Here is an 18,327-nt window from a genome sequence, read left to right as displayed (position 1 = left end):
GGGTTAGGGGTTAGGGGGTTAGGGTTAGGGTTAGGGGGTTAGGGTTGGGGGTTAGGGTTAGGGGGTTAGGGTTAGGGTTAGGGGGTTAGGGTTAGGGTTAGGGGGTTAGGGTTAGGGCTGGGGGGGGGGGGGGGGGGGTGTTGCATTTGGCATTCTACCAATGAAAACATGTTAGTTACAAGAATCGCACAGATGCTTAAAGACCCATTTCATTGCTTATTTCAGCTGGTGCCAAACAGTACCTGTAAAGACTGCACACTGACAGTAAGGGTCCCTTTAATGTAACATCATACATCATTAATCACACTAGTCCCAAAAACTGCAAAAACAATCCATGGGAAATATTTACCTTAGAATGCTTTTGAACACGCAGAAGGATCTCAAACAGCTCAACAGATTTCAGAGTCTGAACTTCTAGAGTGAGAAGGCACAGGGCCAAGACAGATGGCTAGAAGGACAAAAAAAAAAAAAACAACATAAAAAACCAACATTCAACCTAACATGAATCAAAGCCTACTCAAAAGTCAAAGAAAGCTACTTCCACTTACTTTTGCTTTAGAAAAGACTAGACGACAGTTGCAAGCTTTTAGCTGTGCTTCCAATTTGTCGAGATTCAATACTTCTTTCCTGTAAAACACCCAAGAGAAGCAGCATGTGTGTCAACAATCATTTACTTGTCAGGAAGCAAAAACTAAGGAGCTGCCTCCACTACAGCCAAGGCCATAGCATTTAAGAGGCAGTGAAAAAGAGCTTCGCAAACTTACAGACCACCACCAGTGTGCAACTCAACTCACCTTTCTGAGGTATGACAGAGTACAATAGTATGGTACAAGTGCAAGAAGGTTAAGGCAGTAGTAGCTTTAAATTCAAAGTGCAACTTTTCTGAAATTATCTTTTCCATCCGTTTCAGGTCAGACACAGTGCATTTACATTGACTGATCCGGATGATCTCGTGAGCAGATGGAATATTGCATTCCTCTTCGACTACTCGGGCAGCCAGCTGGAAACAACAAACTCCAATGCAAGATAAATGCTTTGGTTTCACCTAAAAATAAGAGGAAGCACTATGAATACCTCCCCCCCTTAAACACCACGCTTATCTAACAGCAATATCAACAGATCACCCAGCATAGGTGAGCTGTTTTGTACATTCAAAGTTCAATAGAAAGATGCGCTTACCTCAGCTAGACCTGATGTAAGCCAACTCACAGACCTTGCCTACTAATAACTAGTTTCATCACTTCAGTTTCAGCCAAACACAGCTAACAGAGCAAATAAAGGAGTATCAATATGACATAGCTATGTCAGAGGAAACTTCAGTTCGACAGCAGAGAACCCTCAATTGGAATTGTTCCACAGCACTATACATTGAATAGACTGCAGTGAGAACTGTAATACCTGGCTTCTCCAAGCGGCAGTGCTCACTCACCCTCACTTAAAGCCAATACAAATCCAGCCTGAGCCTGTTCCAGGCAGTCCCATCTCCAAGGATTCGTTCCTACCTCTACTGTTCTCCCCCATATACCAGCATACCGTTTTGTGTAACCTCAGTCAGACCAAAGAACTGATTCAACTTTGTTTTTTCTGCCAATTTCATAATGGGGAACCAGTTTAGGTTCAAGCTATCTGCCATAGAGCAGCACAAAAACATCCATGAAATGATCATTCGGCATTATTTCCAGTCCTAAGCTAAGCTTCAACACAGTCCCTAGAAACAGTCTGTAACACAAATGGTTTTGCTCCTTCTTAGTTCCTCCTTGCTTAGACTTCTACATTTACATGGTGAAAGCTACAGAGGAAATAAACAATGCTACTATTTGCCTTTATTGGTAAGAACAGTACTCAACATCAGGTTTTCCAAAGGAGGACTTCAGTAATGTTGCTAGCACAGAATGTGCGAACAGCCACAGTTACATCCTAGATCACAACCTTGCCCTTCTTGTCAGATCAGGAAGTTCACAGGAAGCTCACATACTCCCTCCCAGCTGACACTGTATCAGGTCCTCTCCCCCCACAATACCTTCATAAGAGCCAAGAATCTATCCAGAATATTCACAGCCAAAACAAACGTTTCAGTTGCAAAACCAAAGAAGTTGGTCAAACTCCAAAGATCTTCCACCTTGGCATTCCTTTGTCTCGGACACAGAGTATTTTCATTCTGTCACAAGAAAAGCCAAGTCAAAATTACTCAGTTGCAGCAGTGATGACTGCGACCACTCACTCCCTAAGCCATCTCTTATTTAGATCAAACGGATCATCCTTAAATACCTAATTTCTCTTAAACTTAGATATTTGAGACTTAAAACACATCCAGTTATAAGGATTTCAGCCACGTCTTAAGTCTCAAGAGTGCAAAACCCAGCACAATCACATTTCCAAGTATGCATTTGTTATTCTAAGACAAGTTACCAAGTGCCTGAATCCACAGTGAGTCCTGACCTTATGGAAATAGATGACAAAACTCAGCTTATTCTCCTCTCTACTTGCATGTCAACATTTAAACAAGTAAAGATCTGCTTTCAAAACAAACACCAAGACTGATTTCAGAGACTTACTTTGTTAAACATTTCCAAAAAACACTCAAGCATCTGCAGGAATGTGAGCCTTCCCTAAACTCAGTAAGGAACTCTGGTCATTAATGCGGCAGTATCTATACTTTTATTTTCTGCTTCTGAGTACCTGAGCTTTTTTAGGTTCATTTCCCTAGATCTTGCTAATGAAAAGCCAGTTACTTCACCATTTCCAAGTTCCCTACTTGACATCTCACCTTTCCTGCAGTGGTACAACACAGTGGTATAAAAAGCTCCCGAAATGAAAATAACACATTTCTGTGGCTTCCACTTGAAAATTTATCAATAAATGTTAAATACCTAAATATCTTGCTTGCCTTTCAAGTCAGAGTTTTCTGATGATGTAGTCTATGTTAATAACCCCAGATTAAGACAATTAAAAGTGGCATTTATAGAATTAACTTATCCAAGTTAACGCATGCCTCTCTTGTAGCTCAGAGTTTATTTATTTAAAACACATATTTCCTGCCCTGAGGAGGCTGCCTCCACCCACCCTGCCCAGCTCCTCGCCCCACCCCTCACCTCGGCAGCGCACTCGATGAGGCTGAGCCCCTTCTCTCGAGGCTGAAACCGCCCCTCCTGCTCCAGGTGGAGGTTCAGCTGCTTGAAAAGCCACAGCGCCTCGCTGCTCATCTTCTCCCCTGCCTCCGGATCCTTTACCTTCACGGCAGACAACAGCTGTCGTCAACAGCTGGTAGCCCACCTCCCCACTCTCCCCCGCCAAAGGGAGCCTCCCCACCGGGGAGCCCCACAGCAGCGGCGAGACGAACAAAAGGACCAGCCCGACCCTACCGCCACACTCACCCGGGGCGGTGATAAGGGGGCACCGGGCCCTCCCCGCGGCCCTCACGGCTGGCTTCCTCCGCTGCCGGGAGGGGGAGGCGAGCCCGGCTCCCGTCACCGCACCGACGCGGGTAGTCCCCGCCGCTGGCCCCGCATCCAAGCGGAGTCACGACGCTACCCAAGGGAACAACACCATCCCCTACCCACAACCACTGCCCCAACCCCGCATCAAAATGGAGGAGGCGGGACCCCGCCCCCTTGTTTTTGTCCTGGCGGCTCGCAGATGGCCACTCGCGGAGCGCTCTCTGAGAGGCCCGCCCAAGTGAGCCGCCGCCAGGAAGTAAAATAGTCCGCTCGCAGCCTCTCCCCCTAGGCTTGCTCAGAGAGGACCCGGAGGACCAGAGAACATCGGAAATATCCATCAGCCCTCCCTCTCCATGAGAAGCGAAGCGAGAAGGCCCTCCTCCAGTGGGAGTGCTAAATCTCGGCGGAGGAAGAAAGAGATAAACATATCACGCCTTTAAAGGGACTGAGCGCGGCACCCGTTTTAAAAAGTCCGCCCAAACCCTTCCCCGTTCTGATTGGTCCGCGGGATGCCCCGTCGCTGATTGGCCGGCAGAGAGGCTTCGCCCCGCCCCTTCCCCACCCGCCCGGGGTGTGTTGTTTACCGGCCGCGATTGGCAGCCGACGAGGTCGAGTCTCTTCGGATTGGTCGGCTCTGCCCCGCCTACAGCTCCGGGCCTTAGCGACCCTGACAGAGCAGGGCTGGGGGTTGGGAGGTGGTGTGAGGGGTGTGTGTAACGGCCGGGGGCCGACTGAAGCCTGGCGCCTCTGCGATGGCCGCCGGTGAGCCATCTGCCAGAGGAGCCGCCGTCAAACACCTCCCGTCCGTCCGCACGGCTCCCCTGCGCTGTAATAAAGGATAACGGCAAAACGAGCTGCTGTCCCGGGGGCTGGGGGAGTTGACCTGAGGTAGCTCTGCTCCTGGGTGTGTATCTGCGGGACACTTCCCATTCTGTTTCTATAAGGTTCAAAAACCCTGTCTGGATTTAAAAGCTCTCCTTCAAGCCAAGAGTTTTATTTACAGTGTGGTGTTTCCGTAGTGTTTAGGATATTTGCTTCTAAGCTTCTCTGTAATTGCAGTCCGTTCGTGTGGAGTGTGAGTCCAAGGTCTGACGCTTCAGGTAAAAGCTCCTAGGCGAATGGCTGGCAGCTGTGCCTATCAACCAGTCGGGTTGTATCAGAGGGCTTCTCAAGCTTACCAAGGCCCTAACGATGAGATAAAACAGGATCTCGCAAAATAAATCATCGTCTGGAGGATTTGCGTGGCTGTTTCAATGCATTCCATGATCTATTTTCTGTGGACAAACACAAAGGAACAAATGTCACAGGACAAAATAACGAAACCACAGAGACTCGTGATGTGTATACACTGGAGACAAAAGTCTGTGATGGTGACTCAAGCAGATTAGCATTCAGTTTGATCTAATGAGGTTCTGCAGTTTCAATAAACAGAAAATGTTTATTAAATGTTGTGGCCTGGAAAAATAAGCCGCCTTCTCTACAAAACAGTCAGCAATGTTGCTATGCCAATCTCTATTTCTAGGCACGGTTCCTGTCTGCAATGCCAGTGATAACAGCCAACAATTTCCTGAAGTTTATTTTGATGACAAGCACTCTTAAATTCCCATAAATATGCACAACTATTCCTTGGGATATTCCTGACACAGGCCAGCAGTCCTGTAGCTGGGCTGTGATACATCAGATGTATCTGAGCCCCCTTAAACACAGCATCCCTGTGAGGGAGATGAACTGGCATGCCAACCAATTTTTTTATTTTTTTATTTTTTATAAAAGTAGTTTTAGGCCCTGAAGTACAAGGTGTGGATCTGCTGCAGTCTGAACAACGATTACTGTTAATGGAGCTGACTTCAAATTGATTCCTTGCCACAGCATCATCTGGGTGATGTTTACAATATGAGGCTTAGAGCTCCAGTCTCTCTGTTTTTTTTCCTTCCACATTCTGAAGTGTATCTTGCCATCCCAGAGGTGGAGTATGGATGTTCTTCCTCCTCTGACTGCTGTATTGAGGCACATAGTGGAACATACGTTTCAGTTTACCTAAAAGGCAAAAAAAGGTTCATTTTGTAAACACAGCACAATGCTAAAAATGTCAATGCAGATTTCTAAGTCAACACAGGCATTCCTTTCCTTTTACTGATTTCAACCTAATAGAATACTTCAAAAATATCATTCATATAGTTTGAGGAGGTGAAATCTGTTATAAGAGCATGGACTCAACACTCTTGCAACAGAAGGGCTCATTTACAACATTTAGGAGAGAAGGATCCCTGCTGCATCTTTGCTCGTGTGCAATTCACTGAGTTTTTGCAAAGAGCTGAGGAGGATCAAGGAAAAAGCAAACCCCCAAAGCCCAGGGATCCTTGCTGTAATCACTGCATTATCAGCTTTGGGATTATAAACAGGGAAAATGAGTCTGCTCCCAATGCTGTCTGGACCTGGCAGAACAATCAAGTGTTGTGGACAAAGGAGGAGTTGTGGTAAGGCCTAGAAATAAAATCTGGTTTTGTTTTGTTTGTTTGGGTTTGGGGTTTTTACTTATACAGGGAATAATTTTCTTTCAATGTGGCATTTATTTGTGATTGAGGGAAGTGTGTACATGGGGAGAAAAATGAGAAGTGTTTCCAGTATAATGAGGGAAGATGGTGTGCTGTGCTTTAAAGAATAGCAGTTCCTTCTTGACATTCTTTCGGACCTAAAGATGCAGTAAGTGAAAATTCAGTTGTACTTTCCTTAGCTACAGATGCTGTAGCACTCAAACAGCCTTTGAGAAGGGAATTCCTGAGTTACACTGAACCATAAGGCTGATGGGAAACAGCAGCAAAAAAAGGAATTAAAACTGGAGGAAACTCCATCTGAAATATTTTGGGATCCTAATAACTGAAGTCTTAACCTCTGCAAAACAACTTTTAAACTAAAGAAAAGATATTTCTTGTGATGTGAGACATTCCAATGCCATCAAAATAAATAGGTATTATTTTATATGTCCTTGCTAAACTGTCTTCCAGTATCGATTGGCAGAATATGTGCTGGCATGTCTGCCCAGCAATTCACTGGGAATAGTTATGGATGGGTAAAAGCTGTGTATTGACCAGCAGGTGATGATATGAGACACGTTAATTTTGCCTTGTGGCATGTGGATTTCCAAACTGAAATAGGATTACAAACCTTCATAATTAAGGGACAGGTGGCAGTTAACACTCTAGACACAAGCAGCCATCCCACTCAGCAACTGGACACCCAGGTAAGAACAACAGGGGTCAGTTAGAACAATCGTTTCCTTGAACTGTTTAACCAAAGAGCTCCACGAGCTTTATAACCATTAATTAATCCAAGTACCCTGCTGCTATCACATTATCCTGGCATGGGGGACAACAGCACCAGGAGAGCTGCAGTGCTGAAAAGTGGGAGGCAGAAGTCAGAGAGCTGTGACTACTTCTCTCCCCATAAGACTAAGCTGTTGCTATGTGATGATTAGGGACACCACACCTGATGCTAGGGGAAGAAAACGTGTCTGGTTTGGCCAACATCCTTGTTTTCTGCAGTGATGGAAGAGACAACAGCTCATGGCATGAATTACCATTTTCTTCAAACATCATTCAAGCTCATTTGAGAATATGGGTGAAGTATCAAACACCAAGAGAGCCCACATTAAATGAGATTTGCCCTAGGATCTTTTTGCCCTTGAGAGCTGCTTATTCTTTTGTAACTCCTTAAAAGGTATCACACGGGGGGGAAATCTCTGTGTTAATTAAATTGGATGATTTGACAGTTGGGGTTTTTCTGTTTCACTGAAGGGAGTAAAAGTAGGTTCTTTAAGTAAAATGACCTTAGTTTGTACATTTTGATTTTATACAGAGATATACCTATTAGAAAGGCTATGTAAGTATGTATATATATATATGCACACACATGTGTATCTGGGAAATATTTTGCAGACTGTGTGCCTTTTTCAAGCAGTGGGACCAGTGCCTGATGTTAAAAGCTATCTAAACTGAAACCTTTGCTGAGGCTTCTCTTCACCAGGCCCTCTGTGAGGGGACAAATCTGGAAGATGAAATGATTCATAAATCTGCAGAATTTAAACCTTGTTCTCCTGAGAGAGGCCCCTAAAGGAGAGTGGCATTTGATCCTCTAGTAGGAGTAGGCGTAAGAGTTCCTCACAGGTACAGTGCCTGTCCTCAGTATGGAGGAGTATAATTTCACACTTCTCACCTTGTACTCATGGAAGTTGGTCAAGTTCAGAATCCATAAACAGATGAATTTATTGCAATTTATGACATGCTTCCTAAAAGACAGAAGGAGAACAAGGCTTGTTGATCAAGGGTTAATGTAAACAGGAAGTTGGTGTTGGGGGAAAAGGTTAATTGGCAACAGAACAAATGTCAAGGTCAGCAATGACAGCACCTGTGTGTCTGTCTCAGTGGCCACACCTCCAGTTTAAAATAGCTGTTCAAATTGGGAAGGGAGGGTGCAGAAAAAAGAAACCCTGCTTGCTGACTCAGGAAACTTAGCAGAACATATTTTGAGCCAACAAGAGCCAAACACAGATCAATGGAAACTTCATCAGTTTGGGACAGACTGCAATACACATACCTTGTTTACTGGGAAAAAAAAAAAAAAAGAAAGAAGAAGCTACCATATTTTTATCTTTACATCAATGTAAGTATCCCTCTACCAGCACAGCTGCATCAAAGTCCTGGGACAAGAGGAAGTGCATCTGTTTAACTTAAATGACAAAACTTCCTCCTCTAAAGAAGGCAAATGACAGCAAACCACCAAAGGAGCAGCATGAGACTTCCAGCGGAGATGAAATGTCATTGCAAAGTGCTTGAGGGGACTACTTCATACCTCCATTTTCACTGCCTCAATTAATATTTGGTCTGTTTTCACCCCATTTATGCTCTTTTAATGCAGTCTTCTCAGCCCTACCCACTTCATCTGGTTTCATCAGAGATAATTTTGACATTAAACTGTCTCAGAAGGCATTTCTCAATGCCTCTGACAACAGAGAAACAAATTCCCCTCTGACAACAGAGAAACCTAACTTGTGGTTTGTAACATGAGGTTGCTAGAAGAGAGAGATCAAAAAGTCTACTGGACAACACATCTTTCCTAGAAAATGTTATTACTCCCTGTACAGTAGCTAGCATAAAACTTGTAAAATATAGCTAAGAACTCCATTACTTGATTTGTGAAGGAAATTCCAAGTCTTCCCTGAGAATCTTCACAGATGCAAAAGGATTTTGTTCCAGAAATAACACCATGAACAAGCCCCTGTCTATTATTTCATGGCCCTGAGTAGGCCCACATACAGTATGTCGGTAATCACATATATCCCCAAAACTGACAAATCACAATCCCCAAAACTAACAGAGCATGAGGAAATGGCTGGAGAGTGAATTTGGTGAGCCTAATTCTCTGCCTGTGTTTTCATGAAGACCCCTTTTCTAGACAGAGCTGAAGAGACTGAGTGGTGTTGAGGAGCTAACTGCCAAGCCTGCCAGCACAGTGTCCAACGTATTCTACTGCTGAACATCATCAGATCTCATTTTGCAGGCCTTGACATGGCTCCAGCATGAGAAGAGAGAGAGGAAACCACACCCCACCAGTGCAAACCCCATGGAAAGACATGGAAAGACATGGAAAGACATGGAGAAGGGGAAGGCATTGGTGGATGATTTTATCAGTGCCACGTCAAGAATACTGCAGTTTTGTTGCCCACAGGTTGTTGTTGCTCCACCTCATTCAAATTCCACTCTCCATGCAGTGAGAAAAGGAAAAAACCAGGAAAGGCTCCAAATCTGTGACACATTTCATAACTTACCCACTGAATACAATTATTATTAATGATTTCTGTGCTGGGTGGGTTTAGGTGTCCTCTGTATTAGTCCTCTTGCAGCTCCTTTGTCAGCTGGCTCAGTCTCACTGATTTCCATTATACCTACTGTTAGAAATCTATATTGCATCTTCAAGTTTATTACAATACTGCTTCCCATCTTTTTTTTTTTGATAATAATATCAGATTAATATGTATTTTTTTTTGTAGGAAGATGTTGCAGGCAGCGTTGCCAATGGCAGCTGAAGATGTAGACTCAATTCTGATCCCACTGACATCTTCATGCAGCGAGGGTAACCTTTTAGAAGCCAAGAGAATTGCACCAAATGCCTGAGCAACATGCTTCAGTGCTTTTATGGCAATAATTTGCCTTCAGTGCAAGTTAAATTGTCTTGAAAGGAAGCTGTATGTTTCAATAACCTTGTGCTTTTCTAAGCATGACCACATAACTAGCAGTTTGCTTAAAGGTCTCCTTTAATAATAATTTGTTACTGGAAGGTGCATTTCATCCACTGTATATTTTTGTCACTTATTTCAAGTGGGTTCTTTTATTTAATTGACAAGATAATTCTAGGCAATGTTGCACTTAAGGCTTTTTAAAGTATATTTCTGAAAGGTAGTTGTGCATATTTTTCAGAAGGCATTTTCAAAATCATAGGGATTTTGCATAAATGGAATTTAAATTAGTCATTAAAAGTTAAACCAAGAAAAAAAGAGCAGTCACCTTTCTGACTGTAAAACCAGGCAGCTGTGGAGTAAAATGATTTTCTAGGAGGCATTCTGTTATGAGGACTGTGAATGGTTATTTTAAATTTATTTTCAGATTTAACAGGGTGCAAATCCGTTTTATATAATTTGGATTAAACACCGAGAGGCTAGAAGACCCTTTGCAGAAAGGATCCACACAAAAACAGGAAGATACTTCCATCTTGATTTCTGCTTTTTCATCATGCAATGCAATGCATTTATCATTATCATGAAAGAAAACAGGTAAAATGGCCAAGTATGGATGTTCTGTACCACAAAGATCATTCTGAGCTGCTGGGAGATGACATGACAGGTCACACGTGCAACTTAATGCCTCATCAGCTCTTAGCAGCAGCCCTGCCTCAGGAGCAGTCAGTGACAAATTGCCAGCCAGCAGTCAGATATCTCCCCCCCTCATTCCTCACCATGCTGCTCTGAATTCCTTACACACTCACTTTTCAGATTGAGCCTGAGTTCTTGAATACAACAGGTCATTACATTTCAGTAAGCACACCTTCTAATAACTCAAGCTTTAGTTGAAAGCCTCAAGAGATCAAAAATCCCTTAGTTATCTAACTTGCTGTGAACAAAATACATCTCTCTGTCCCTTCCTGGGTTTCTTAAGTTACCCTCTTTGTATGTCTTTTGCTAAAATTGAGTTCTCTGGGGCAATGCCTTTTCTGCTTTGCATAGGGTAACCATTATCTGTAAATAAGAAATCATGCCAACCTGTATATTCTTCCCTTTATCAGACTATACAAACACAGACTGTCACAAATTATCACAGATGGAAGGTTTTTTTCAATTGTAAGTGTAAAAAATTTCTCTCCTCCCTAGGGGTGAAATTCAGTGGATTGGTTATTCTTACACAAATAACCAGCAATCAGAGTTCTAGAAGTCTTGTAGAGTCTGCCAATCTTCCTCTATTTCCTATGCCAGAAATGGAATATTCAATTTTTTCCCTTTGTTTCTAAATGGTAACTACCTTTAGTCATATAATGTCCACTGGTGCATAATGTCCTTCTCATATTTCCCAATAATAATTTAACTTTGTTTCACAAGATTAATTGCTCTGTGCTAGCATGAACAGAGATATACAAATTTCCATGCACAGTAGCACAGATGTTTTCCAAGGAACAGCTGCAGGAACATTTCCAGCATAGCTCTATCTTAAGCTACTATATCCAGGCACATTTCACTAACATAGTCCTGCTATTTGCCAGAAGAAATAATTTAGATGTACAGTCAGAAGGTAGCTTTGCCTGTCTGGAAATAGCTGGGTCTAACTCAAAAGTTCAAACTGCCTAACCTCATCTGTAGGATCACGTATCACATAGTTCCCTAAATACTTACAGAGCATGCAGAAAATCCTCCAACACCTTGCCTAATCTGTGTCTGCTCTCCTACTGCTGTCACTGCAGTTGTGGCAAATCTCCCATCTCCTTCTGGGGAAGAAAAGCAAGGCCCCAGTAGCAAGGATCTGGAGAGAGGGCAGGAAACAGACAGATATATCCAGTTGAGGTGGCAGGTGATTTTTAGCTAGCAGGAATGGATGTCACTTCTGTAACATCCACAACCTTTCTTCTGTCCAAAAGAGCGTCAGCAAACATGATCCTGATCCACACAGAAAAGTGCAAGTCATGATATTACTGGGCAGCAAATTATCCATTTAAAAAGGCAGGTATACAAGTGGCACAGAAACACCATGCATTTTTCAAGTTTATAAACTCCTCCAATGCCGATACTCTTCAGGACATAAAATACACAATTGTAGATGAGGATGATGTCTACACTGAAGTATAACCACAGTCAGACAATTAATGTGAACTGCCTTTAAGTAGTCACATGGAGAAAAGAAATAAATTTCTAAGTTCTGGAAGGGAAAAATATATTAAATGTATTAAATGAGCCAGAGAGAATGAATTTTTGAGGTACTGTTATATGTTTCTCCTTTACTGAAGACCATGATAAAATTGCTTTAGCCGAGCAGGTATGCTTAGGAGTACACAGCTGTTGTTGCCTTGATTTGCCTTGATTTACCTTGATGTCCATCTCCATGCACTTATTCATCGTCTTTGTTACATGCAAAGTAGAAAACTATTCAACCTCATTTAACTTTAAAATTAGCCCTGCTCTGGGAAGGAGTTTGGCTTAGAAAACCTTTGAAGGTCCCTTCCAACTTCAGTTATCCTTCAATTTTATGACTAAGTTAACACTTTTGCATTTATAATGCCCATTTACTTACTGATCTTGGACTGTGCCAGTAGGTAGTTTTCTGCTTCTCCTGTACTGATGTATTACCATTCAGTTTTGCTTCTAGCACTATTAGAAAGGCCACAAGAAATTATACTGTAATTCCGAAAGCAATTCAAGAAAACACATCTCTTCAAATCAAATTATACAAGATTTAAACTTAATGGCAGATGATGACTATTGAAAAGTTTTTTTAAATCTGGGCACCATTTTATCCTTTGGAAGGGCAGATCAAAAAGGTTTGGATGCAGACAGTTAAACTAAAAGGAATTTTTTTCCTATAGTAATTTGGATTCAGGCTTGCAGATCATAGATATGAAACAAAATTAAGGAGAAACGTGCATGAAATATTGCTATCAGCTAGCTGTTCCACCATATCATTCACACTGCCAATACTAAAAGTGTGAATGGGTAAAATTAGAAATTTTAAAACGGTAAATTTGGAAATGCTGCAAAGGTAAAATTGGAAATGCTGTAGATACATTCCTGTCTGCTGTTGGCCTTCTCACATCTTGCAACATGCGTATCTCACTATTCATCTACTTCCTAGGAGGAAGGACTGATTTACAGGTTTGATCCCTAGGGTGAGTGACACAGTCTAGAGGATTTACCAAGTTAAATGGAATAGATTTGAAAGAGATGAGAAGGTTTTCCAAATAGTAAAGCAAACCAGAGAAAATATCTGTTCTGGTTAAGAAAATCACATTGTGGGGCCATTTCTTTAGTAAAAATAAATCTGGTAAAAAGGTTGATATAACACACACAGTTGTTCTTTCTGAATTAATCACCAACTGTTAAAGAGGTACTTCATTTGCTAAACATAAGCATGTATTTCAGTGTTCTGGTTGAAAGCAGAAACATGTCTTGGTGTTTCAAGAAGCTCTATGGTGGGAACAGATAGTAAGGGAATCTTCTTCAGCTCAGATACAAGGGTTTGTTTTCCTAGTAAGTAATTTCGATTCCTGCTGTTAGGAAGGAGTTGTGAGAGACTAACAGAAGGCAGTGTGGTAACAGCTATGAAGTCCGAAGAGGCCATGGAGATGTTAAACTGGATCTGGCATTCCTGTGATTCAGTTTACAATGATTTCTGCTGTCAACAGACTTCTTTTAACACACAGTCTGCGGACCTGCAATCAAAACCAGCTGGCTACATACCTGAGAGTGCCTCTCCCTGCATGACAGGTGATAACTTCCGATAAGGGAGAGCACTAAAACTGACAATTGATTTAAAAGAGGCAGAATAGATTGCACAATTACACAATGTGTTGACTGTGCAGGCTATACGTAGCCATGGCTGCTGTCTCTGTTATCTTTTTTATTAAAAAATGGGTTTAGGTATCTCAGACACTTTGGGTGCAAGCTGTTTCATTGATTGGTTGGTTTGGTTTTGTTTTGTTTTGTTTTGTTTTTTCCTAAAGCTGACAAGTATTGGGACAGAGAATTTATGTTGCTTTTTTCCTCCTCTGTTTTGGAAAAAGTAAACCAAGGCAGAGTACTTTCGAAAGGGCGCTTGCTTAGGCTGACCAGCCAGATGCCTCTTCTTGTTCCATGCCAGGACAACAATTTAGGTTCAGTTTCATGCATGGAACAGCTGAATTCTGCTTGTGAAACTGAAGCCAGGGATGGTCTGTCCTGCTGCAGTGGAAATCTACATTTGAAGCTGAAAGAATTTAAGAAGCCTGCATCTAGTTTCTTTTTTTCCTTTACCACATATTTCAGGAACAGTAGATTTTTTTTTTTTTTTCAAAGGGCAATTCTTCATGCCAGTAAGAGCAAGCATAACTAATGTACTTAAAAGGTAGAACAGTCTTACCATTTATATGTACTGACTTTCACTCTATTTGGAAAATTATCATTATATTGATTGATTTATGGCACAGAAAGGGTAAGACTTGCAAAAATAATGAGTGATTTTGGACAGTTCAGTTTTCACAAAGGCCAAAGACAGTTCAATCATAGAATCCCAGACTGGTTTGGGTTGGAAGGGACCTTAAAGCTCATCTAATTCCAACTTCCTGCAGCAGGCAGGGACACCTTCCACTAGACCAGGCTTCTCTAAGCCCTGTCCAACCTGGCCTTGAACACTGCTTTCTGGGCAGCCACAGCTCCTCTGGGCAACCTGTGCCAGGGCCTCACCACTCTCACAGGGAAGAATTTATTCCTTATATCTAAGCTGAATCTCTCCTGTTTAAGTTTGAACTTAAAGGTCTTAAATTCAAACCCATTTAATTTCTCTTTGAGAGTTCTGATATGCTGATGATTTTTATTTGATGCACACTTACTCCCAGAAAGCTGTGCAAAGCCTTGTCAGGTAATTTCAGCATCAACTGGGGTTTTTTTTAGGGTTTTCCTTATTTCCTTCTGCTGGTCTTCCCAGTGTTCCACAACAGTGTTTTGCAAACTGTGCCTCTAGAAAAAGAAAACAGAGTGTATCCTTGTTTGCAGAAACAAGGAGTTCCCTCAAAGAAGGGAAGTCTTTCCAAGCCCTGAGTAAGCCTCATTAGGATATTTTTTTCAGTGCTATCAGCAGACATCTCTCTTCTCATTGCTTTCATGAGCACTCAGATACTTCTGTGAGGGTTTCCTCTACCTGCAGCCCAAGCTCAGCCTGCCCATGGATGATGCTTCAGGCCCTTCCTCTTTCATGATGAACATGACTTCTGATGAGAACTCTGCTCCCACTGAATTTTACGCCGGAGATCAGTTTTGAATTTATTTTTAACATTTTATTTGGTTATTCTTTAAACCAACATCAACATTGCCTTTTCTGGACTGGTCAAAACTTGCTTGCTATTTTAAAGATCCGAGGTTAGCAATAAATGTAGACAAGCTACATACTATAATGGTTGGAGTCAAAGCACAAACACAGGAATAACAAAGACTTACTCTGCCACACTACACTATCCTCGACAAGCTGAAACCAAACAGCATTATTATTAAAGGTTTGCATGTCTCTAGCCCCTTGGGATTTCAAATGCTTTACAAAATGTTTTAATTTAGCCCCACAACCAACCTGACACAAGGGTAAATTTATCCTTGTTTTGAAGTTGCTGCCTACATACCTATGTGAACTCATTGAGCCTGCTTTCCTGTGCTGGTCTTTGTGTACACAGAAGTTGGGTGGATATGAAAATTAGTATTCACCTTTGCATCTGTGGGTTTAACTGACTGGTCAAAAGTCACACAGTGAATAGCACTTAGGTCTCCAAAGCAGAACACAGAGCCAAACCACAAGAGCATCTGTTTTTCCCTCTGAAGGGTGTTTGAACAGCACAAATAGAAATGTCTGCTGCAAAGATCCATGTCCTTCCCTTTTCAACATCCTGGGATTTGGCTGTGAATCCTGTAGCATCTCTTCTTTCCCTCCACTCATTGGTAGAAAAATCAGGCATTGCATAAGCTGAGACACAGGTACTACACATGCCTTGCATGTGGGATTTTCTTGTTTCCACTAATGTGGATCTGTCTCTGGTCTAATATTTACTGGACTGCCACTTCTCTAGAGCCCAGCCTGCGTTAAGGCAGTGGCCAACTGCATGCTTTCACACTGTACTGGGAGCCAGGCTGGGACATGTTTCATTTTGCTGTAACCACAGCAACCCACATTGCTGCTGCACAGCTGGACCGTGAGTCCACTGTACCTGCTGTCTGTGACAACACAGTTGTCCTGTCAAGTCTCTTTGAAATAGATAATGCTTCATTCCACACCCTCCCCCACCCCCCACCCCCCTCCCCCCCAGGATGAACAGGGGCTTCTCCCTGCTACCAAAGCATATTGCTTGCTCAGCACATGTGGTGTCTTCTCAGCATACGTACAACTGTGCTGCTACGTTGACCACTAGAAAGTCATTCCCAGACCTAGGCCACCTCCTTACAGAGGCCTGAGGTGGTCCTGGGAGACCTTGCCTCCTGCTGACCACCCTGCTAGGGCAACCTGCTCTGAGGTCTCGCCTGTGTCAGGTGACTTGCTCCTCAGCCTCCAGGATTTCCTTAAGGAGGAGTATCCATCCAGTAGCTGACTAGTTTATCATGCCTCTTTCAATTTATCTGGGTGCCACCCCAATTGTCCCTTCCTACTGTTACAGAGGACAAAGGACTGTAATTGTACCCATCCAGCTGAGGGCATGTTCAGCACAAGGTGAATAAAAGGAACTCTGTTGCAGTATGTTAGCACTAGGGGTTACTGCCAAGCCATCAGTTCCACAGTCTACTGGTCCGAGGATGTGCTGCACGGCCTCAGGCTCCCAGCGCTGACATGTGGAATGTTCTGGGAAGGGCCCTGATGGAAATGCCTCCAGCAAACAGAATACACAAGAAGTGCTGCAACTGCGGGAGCGGAACAGTCTTGGGACAGCACTAGTCAGACCTCCAGCAAGAATTTCCCAGCTAATTCCATCACTCAATTACCTTCATTGGTCACTGCCACAAACGACCAGTGGGGAGAACCGATTTTGGAAAACCTCAACAACTTTACAGACTTACTTAAACACAAGACCCAGCAGAATTAGAATGACATTGTGAAAGCTAAATAAAATTCCAGTGGGACTTGCCCTTCTTTGCAATTTCTTAGTTCTAAAAGACATATCCTATTTCAAGATAAAAAGGAAGAGAAATTGAAGGGAGCAGCACACCACAAGCTTAGATTTGAAAAGCAGTTCACCCTATGCATAGGGGAGTTTGGTTGCTGCAGAAAAATAGCTTTTCCTTTAAGTCTTATAAGTGTGGCCTGAGAATTAATGAGAGAAAGGGTTAAAAAAGCTTATGGCACATGAAACTTTAGCAGACTGGTTCAGAGTTAATTCGTCAGGAAATAAATAGAAAAAAAAATGCTCTCTCTATGCTTGATTTATGTCACCATGCTTATTATCTCTAGAGGAAATCCTCCTTTGTGTGCTGTCTGAACAGCTAATAACTACAGATACTGGAACGAGTTTAAAGAAAATGAGTTGCCTTTGCTCTGAACCTCTTGCGTTTATCTGTTAATTTCAACCTCTGGTGGTATAGCAAGGTTTTGCCACTCATCTTCGCAGTGCCAGGATTTTCATGCAAAGCATTTGTTCTGTTCCTAGTCTTTACTGCACAGCATTATAACACATTTTCCTTCCGGGAAAGAAAAGATTAAAAAAAAAAAAAAACCAAAACAACCAACCTTATATTACAAAAGATTTGAACGCTCACAAGTTTAGCTGTCCAGTTCTTAAGGTGAGAGAACAAAAGGAATAAATGGAGCTTTGAGAAGACATCTCGGTTTCCCTGGTACTTAAGGCCATCTGTGTCAGTGGAACTGACAGTGTGCCCTCTAGAAAGGAGAAGAAAAAAGATGGTGAATCAATCCCTCCTGCAGGCCTTTGTGCTGGGGAAAAGACTAATTAAACAAAGCAAGGGTAAATTCCTGTTTACATCTTGCACAGTGCTAAATAAGGCAACTCTAGAGGCGACAGGAAGCTGTTTCCTAGCAAACACAGGTCGGGAGACGCGGTACCGACATAAAAGCAGAGAGAACTTGACCCTTCACTGCGCATGCGCACAAGATGACTGGAACCACGCCTTTGCTTGAAAGTGTTTTAAATGAAACCTTAAAGCTTTCACCTGCCTGCTGCCAGTGTCACTGAGGGGGGCGAATTTAAGCCTCCCTCGATAAGGGGCTGCTAGAAGGGGCAGACGGCTGTCCCGAGCCCTCAACTCCCGCTAGCAGGGTAAAGGGCTTTCGAGCCCGGCAATGACAGCGGCCACCAGCCCGGCACGGCCCCACGGCTCCACCACACTGGCGCTCGGGGCTGGGAGCCACTGGAATCTCCCCCGTGGAACCTCCTCGGCACCGTACGGGTACCGCAACCGATTCCCCAGCCGCGCAGGCGGACAGGAGCACAGCTTCTTGCGGTGCTACCTCCGCGTGATCCTTCCGCCGGACGGCTCTAGAGAAGAAAGTCCTCCCCCGCCGCTTTCCTCCCGTCCCCTCTCCCCGTCCGCGGGCGGCGGAGGATAGTGCATGGGGACTTTAGAGTCTCCGGAGGGAGCGCCGCGGTATCGGGCGCCACCCTCCCGCCCAGTGGT

The 18,327-nt window shown here is 43.2% G+C and overlaps 1 protein-coding gene and 1 long non-coding RNA gene across 3 annotated transcripts; both read right to left on the bottom strand.

The window, feature by feature from the left end:
* Positions 1-140: 140 nt before the first annotated feature.
* CCNG2 (cyclin G2) lies at positions 141-3,866 on the bottom strand. 2 transcript variants are annotated; one of them, XM_062624998.1, is made up of 6 exons: positions 3,375-3,858; positions 3,093-3,230; positions 2,021-2,158; positions 795-1,045; positions 549-627; positions 141-448 (listed from the first exon to the last, which is right to left on the bottom strand). In XM_062624998.1, exons 2-6 carry the CDS (start codon positions 3,201-3,203, stop codon positions 302-304), a joined length of 726 nt encoding a protein of 241 aa, XP_062480982.1. In that variant the 5' UTR covers positions 3,204-3,230; positions 3,375-3,858; the 3' UTR covers positions 141-301. The 2 variants fall into 2 exon arrangements, with proteins under 2 accessions (XP_062480982.1, XP_062480984.1); XM_062625000.1 differs by lacking the exon at positions 2,021-2,158 and having other exon boundaries at positions 3,375-3,866.
* A 535-nt stretch (positions 3,867-4,401) lies between these two features.
* On the bottom strand, positions 4,402-17,888 carry LOC134166902 (uncharacterized). Its single transcript, XR_009966033.1, has 5 exons — positions 17,452-17,888; positions 11,374-11,634; positions 7,650-7,722; positions 4,616-5,474; positions 4,402-4,531 (listed from the first exon to the last, which is right to left on the bottom strand). It is a non-coding gene; the product is annotated as an uncharacterized LOC134166902 (long non-coding RNA).
* Positions 17,889-18,327: the final 439 nt, after the last annotated feature.

This window comes from Pezoporus occidentalis, unplaced genomic scaffold (assembly GCF_034315485.1).
Source record: "Pezoporus occidentalis ecotype Australia unplaced genomic scaffold, CSIRO_AGI_Poc_V1 ctg275, whole genome shotgun sequence".
Taxonomy (NCBI): domain Eukaryota; kingdom Metazoa; phylum Chordata; class Aves; order Psittaciformes; family Psittacidae; genus Pezoporus; species Pezoporus occidentalis.
The sequence above is the reverse complement of the archived record's forward strand: the minus strand, read 5'-3'. Positions and strand labels throughout refer to the sequence as shown.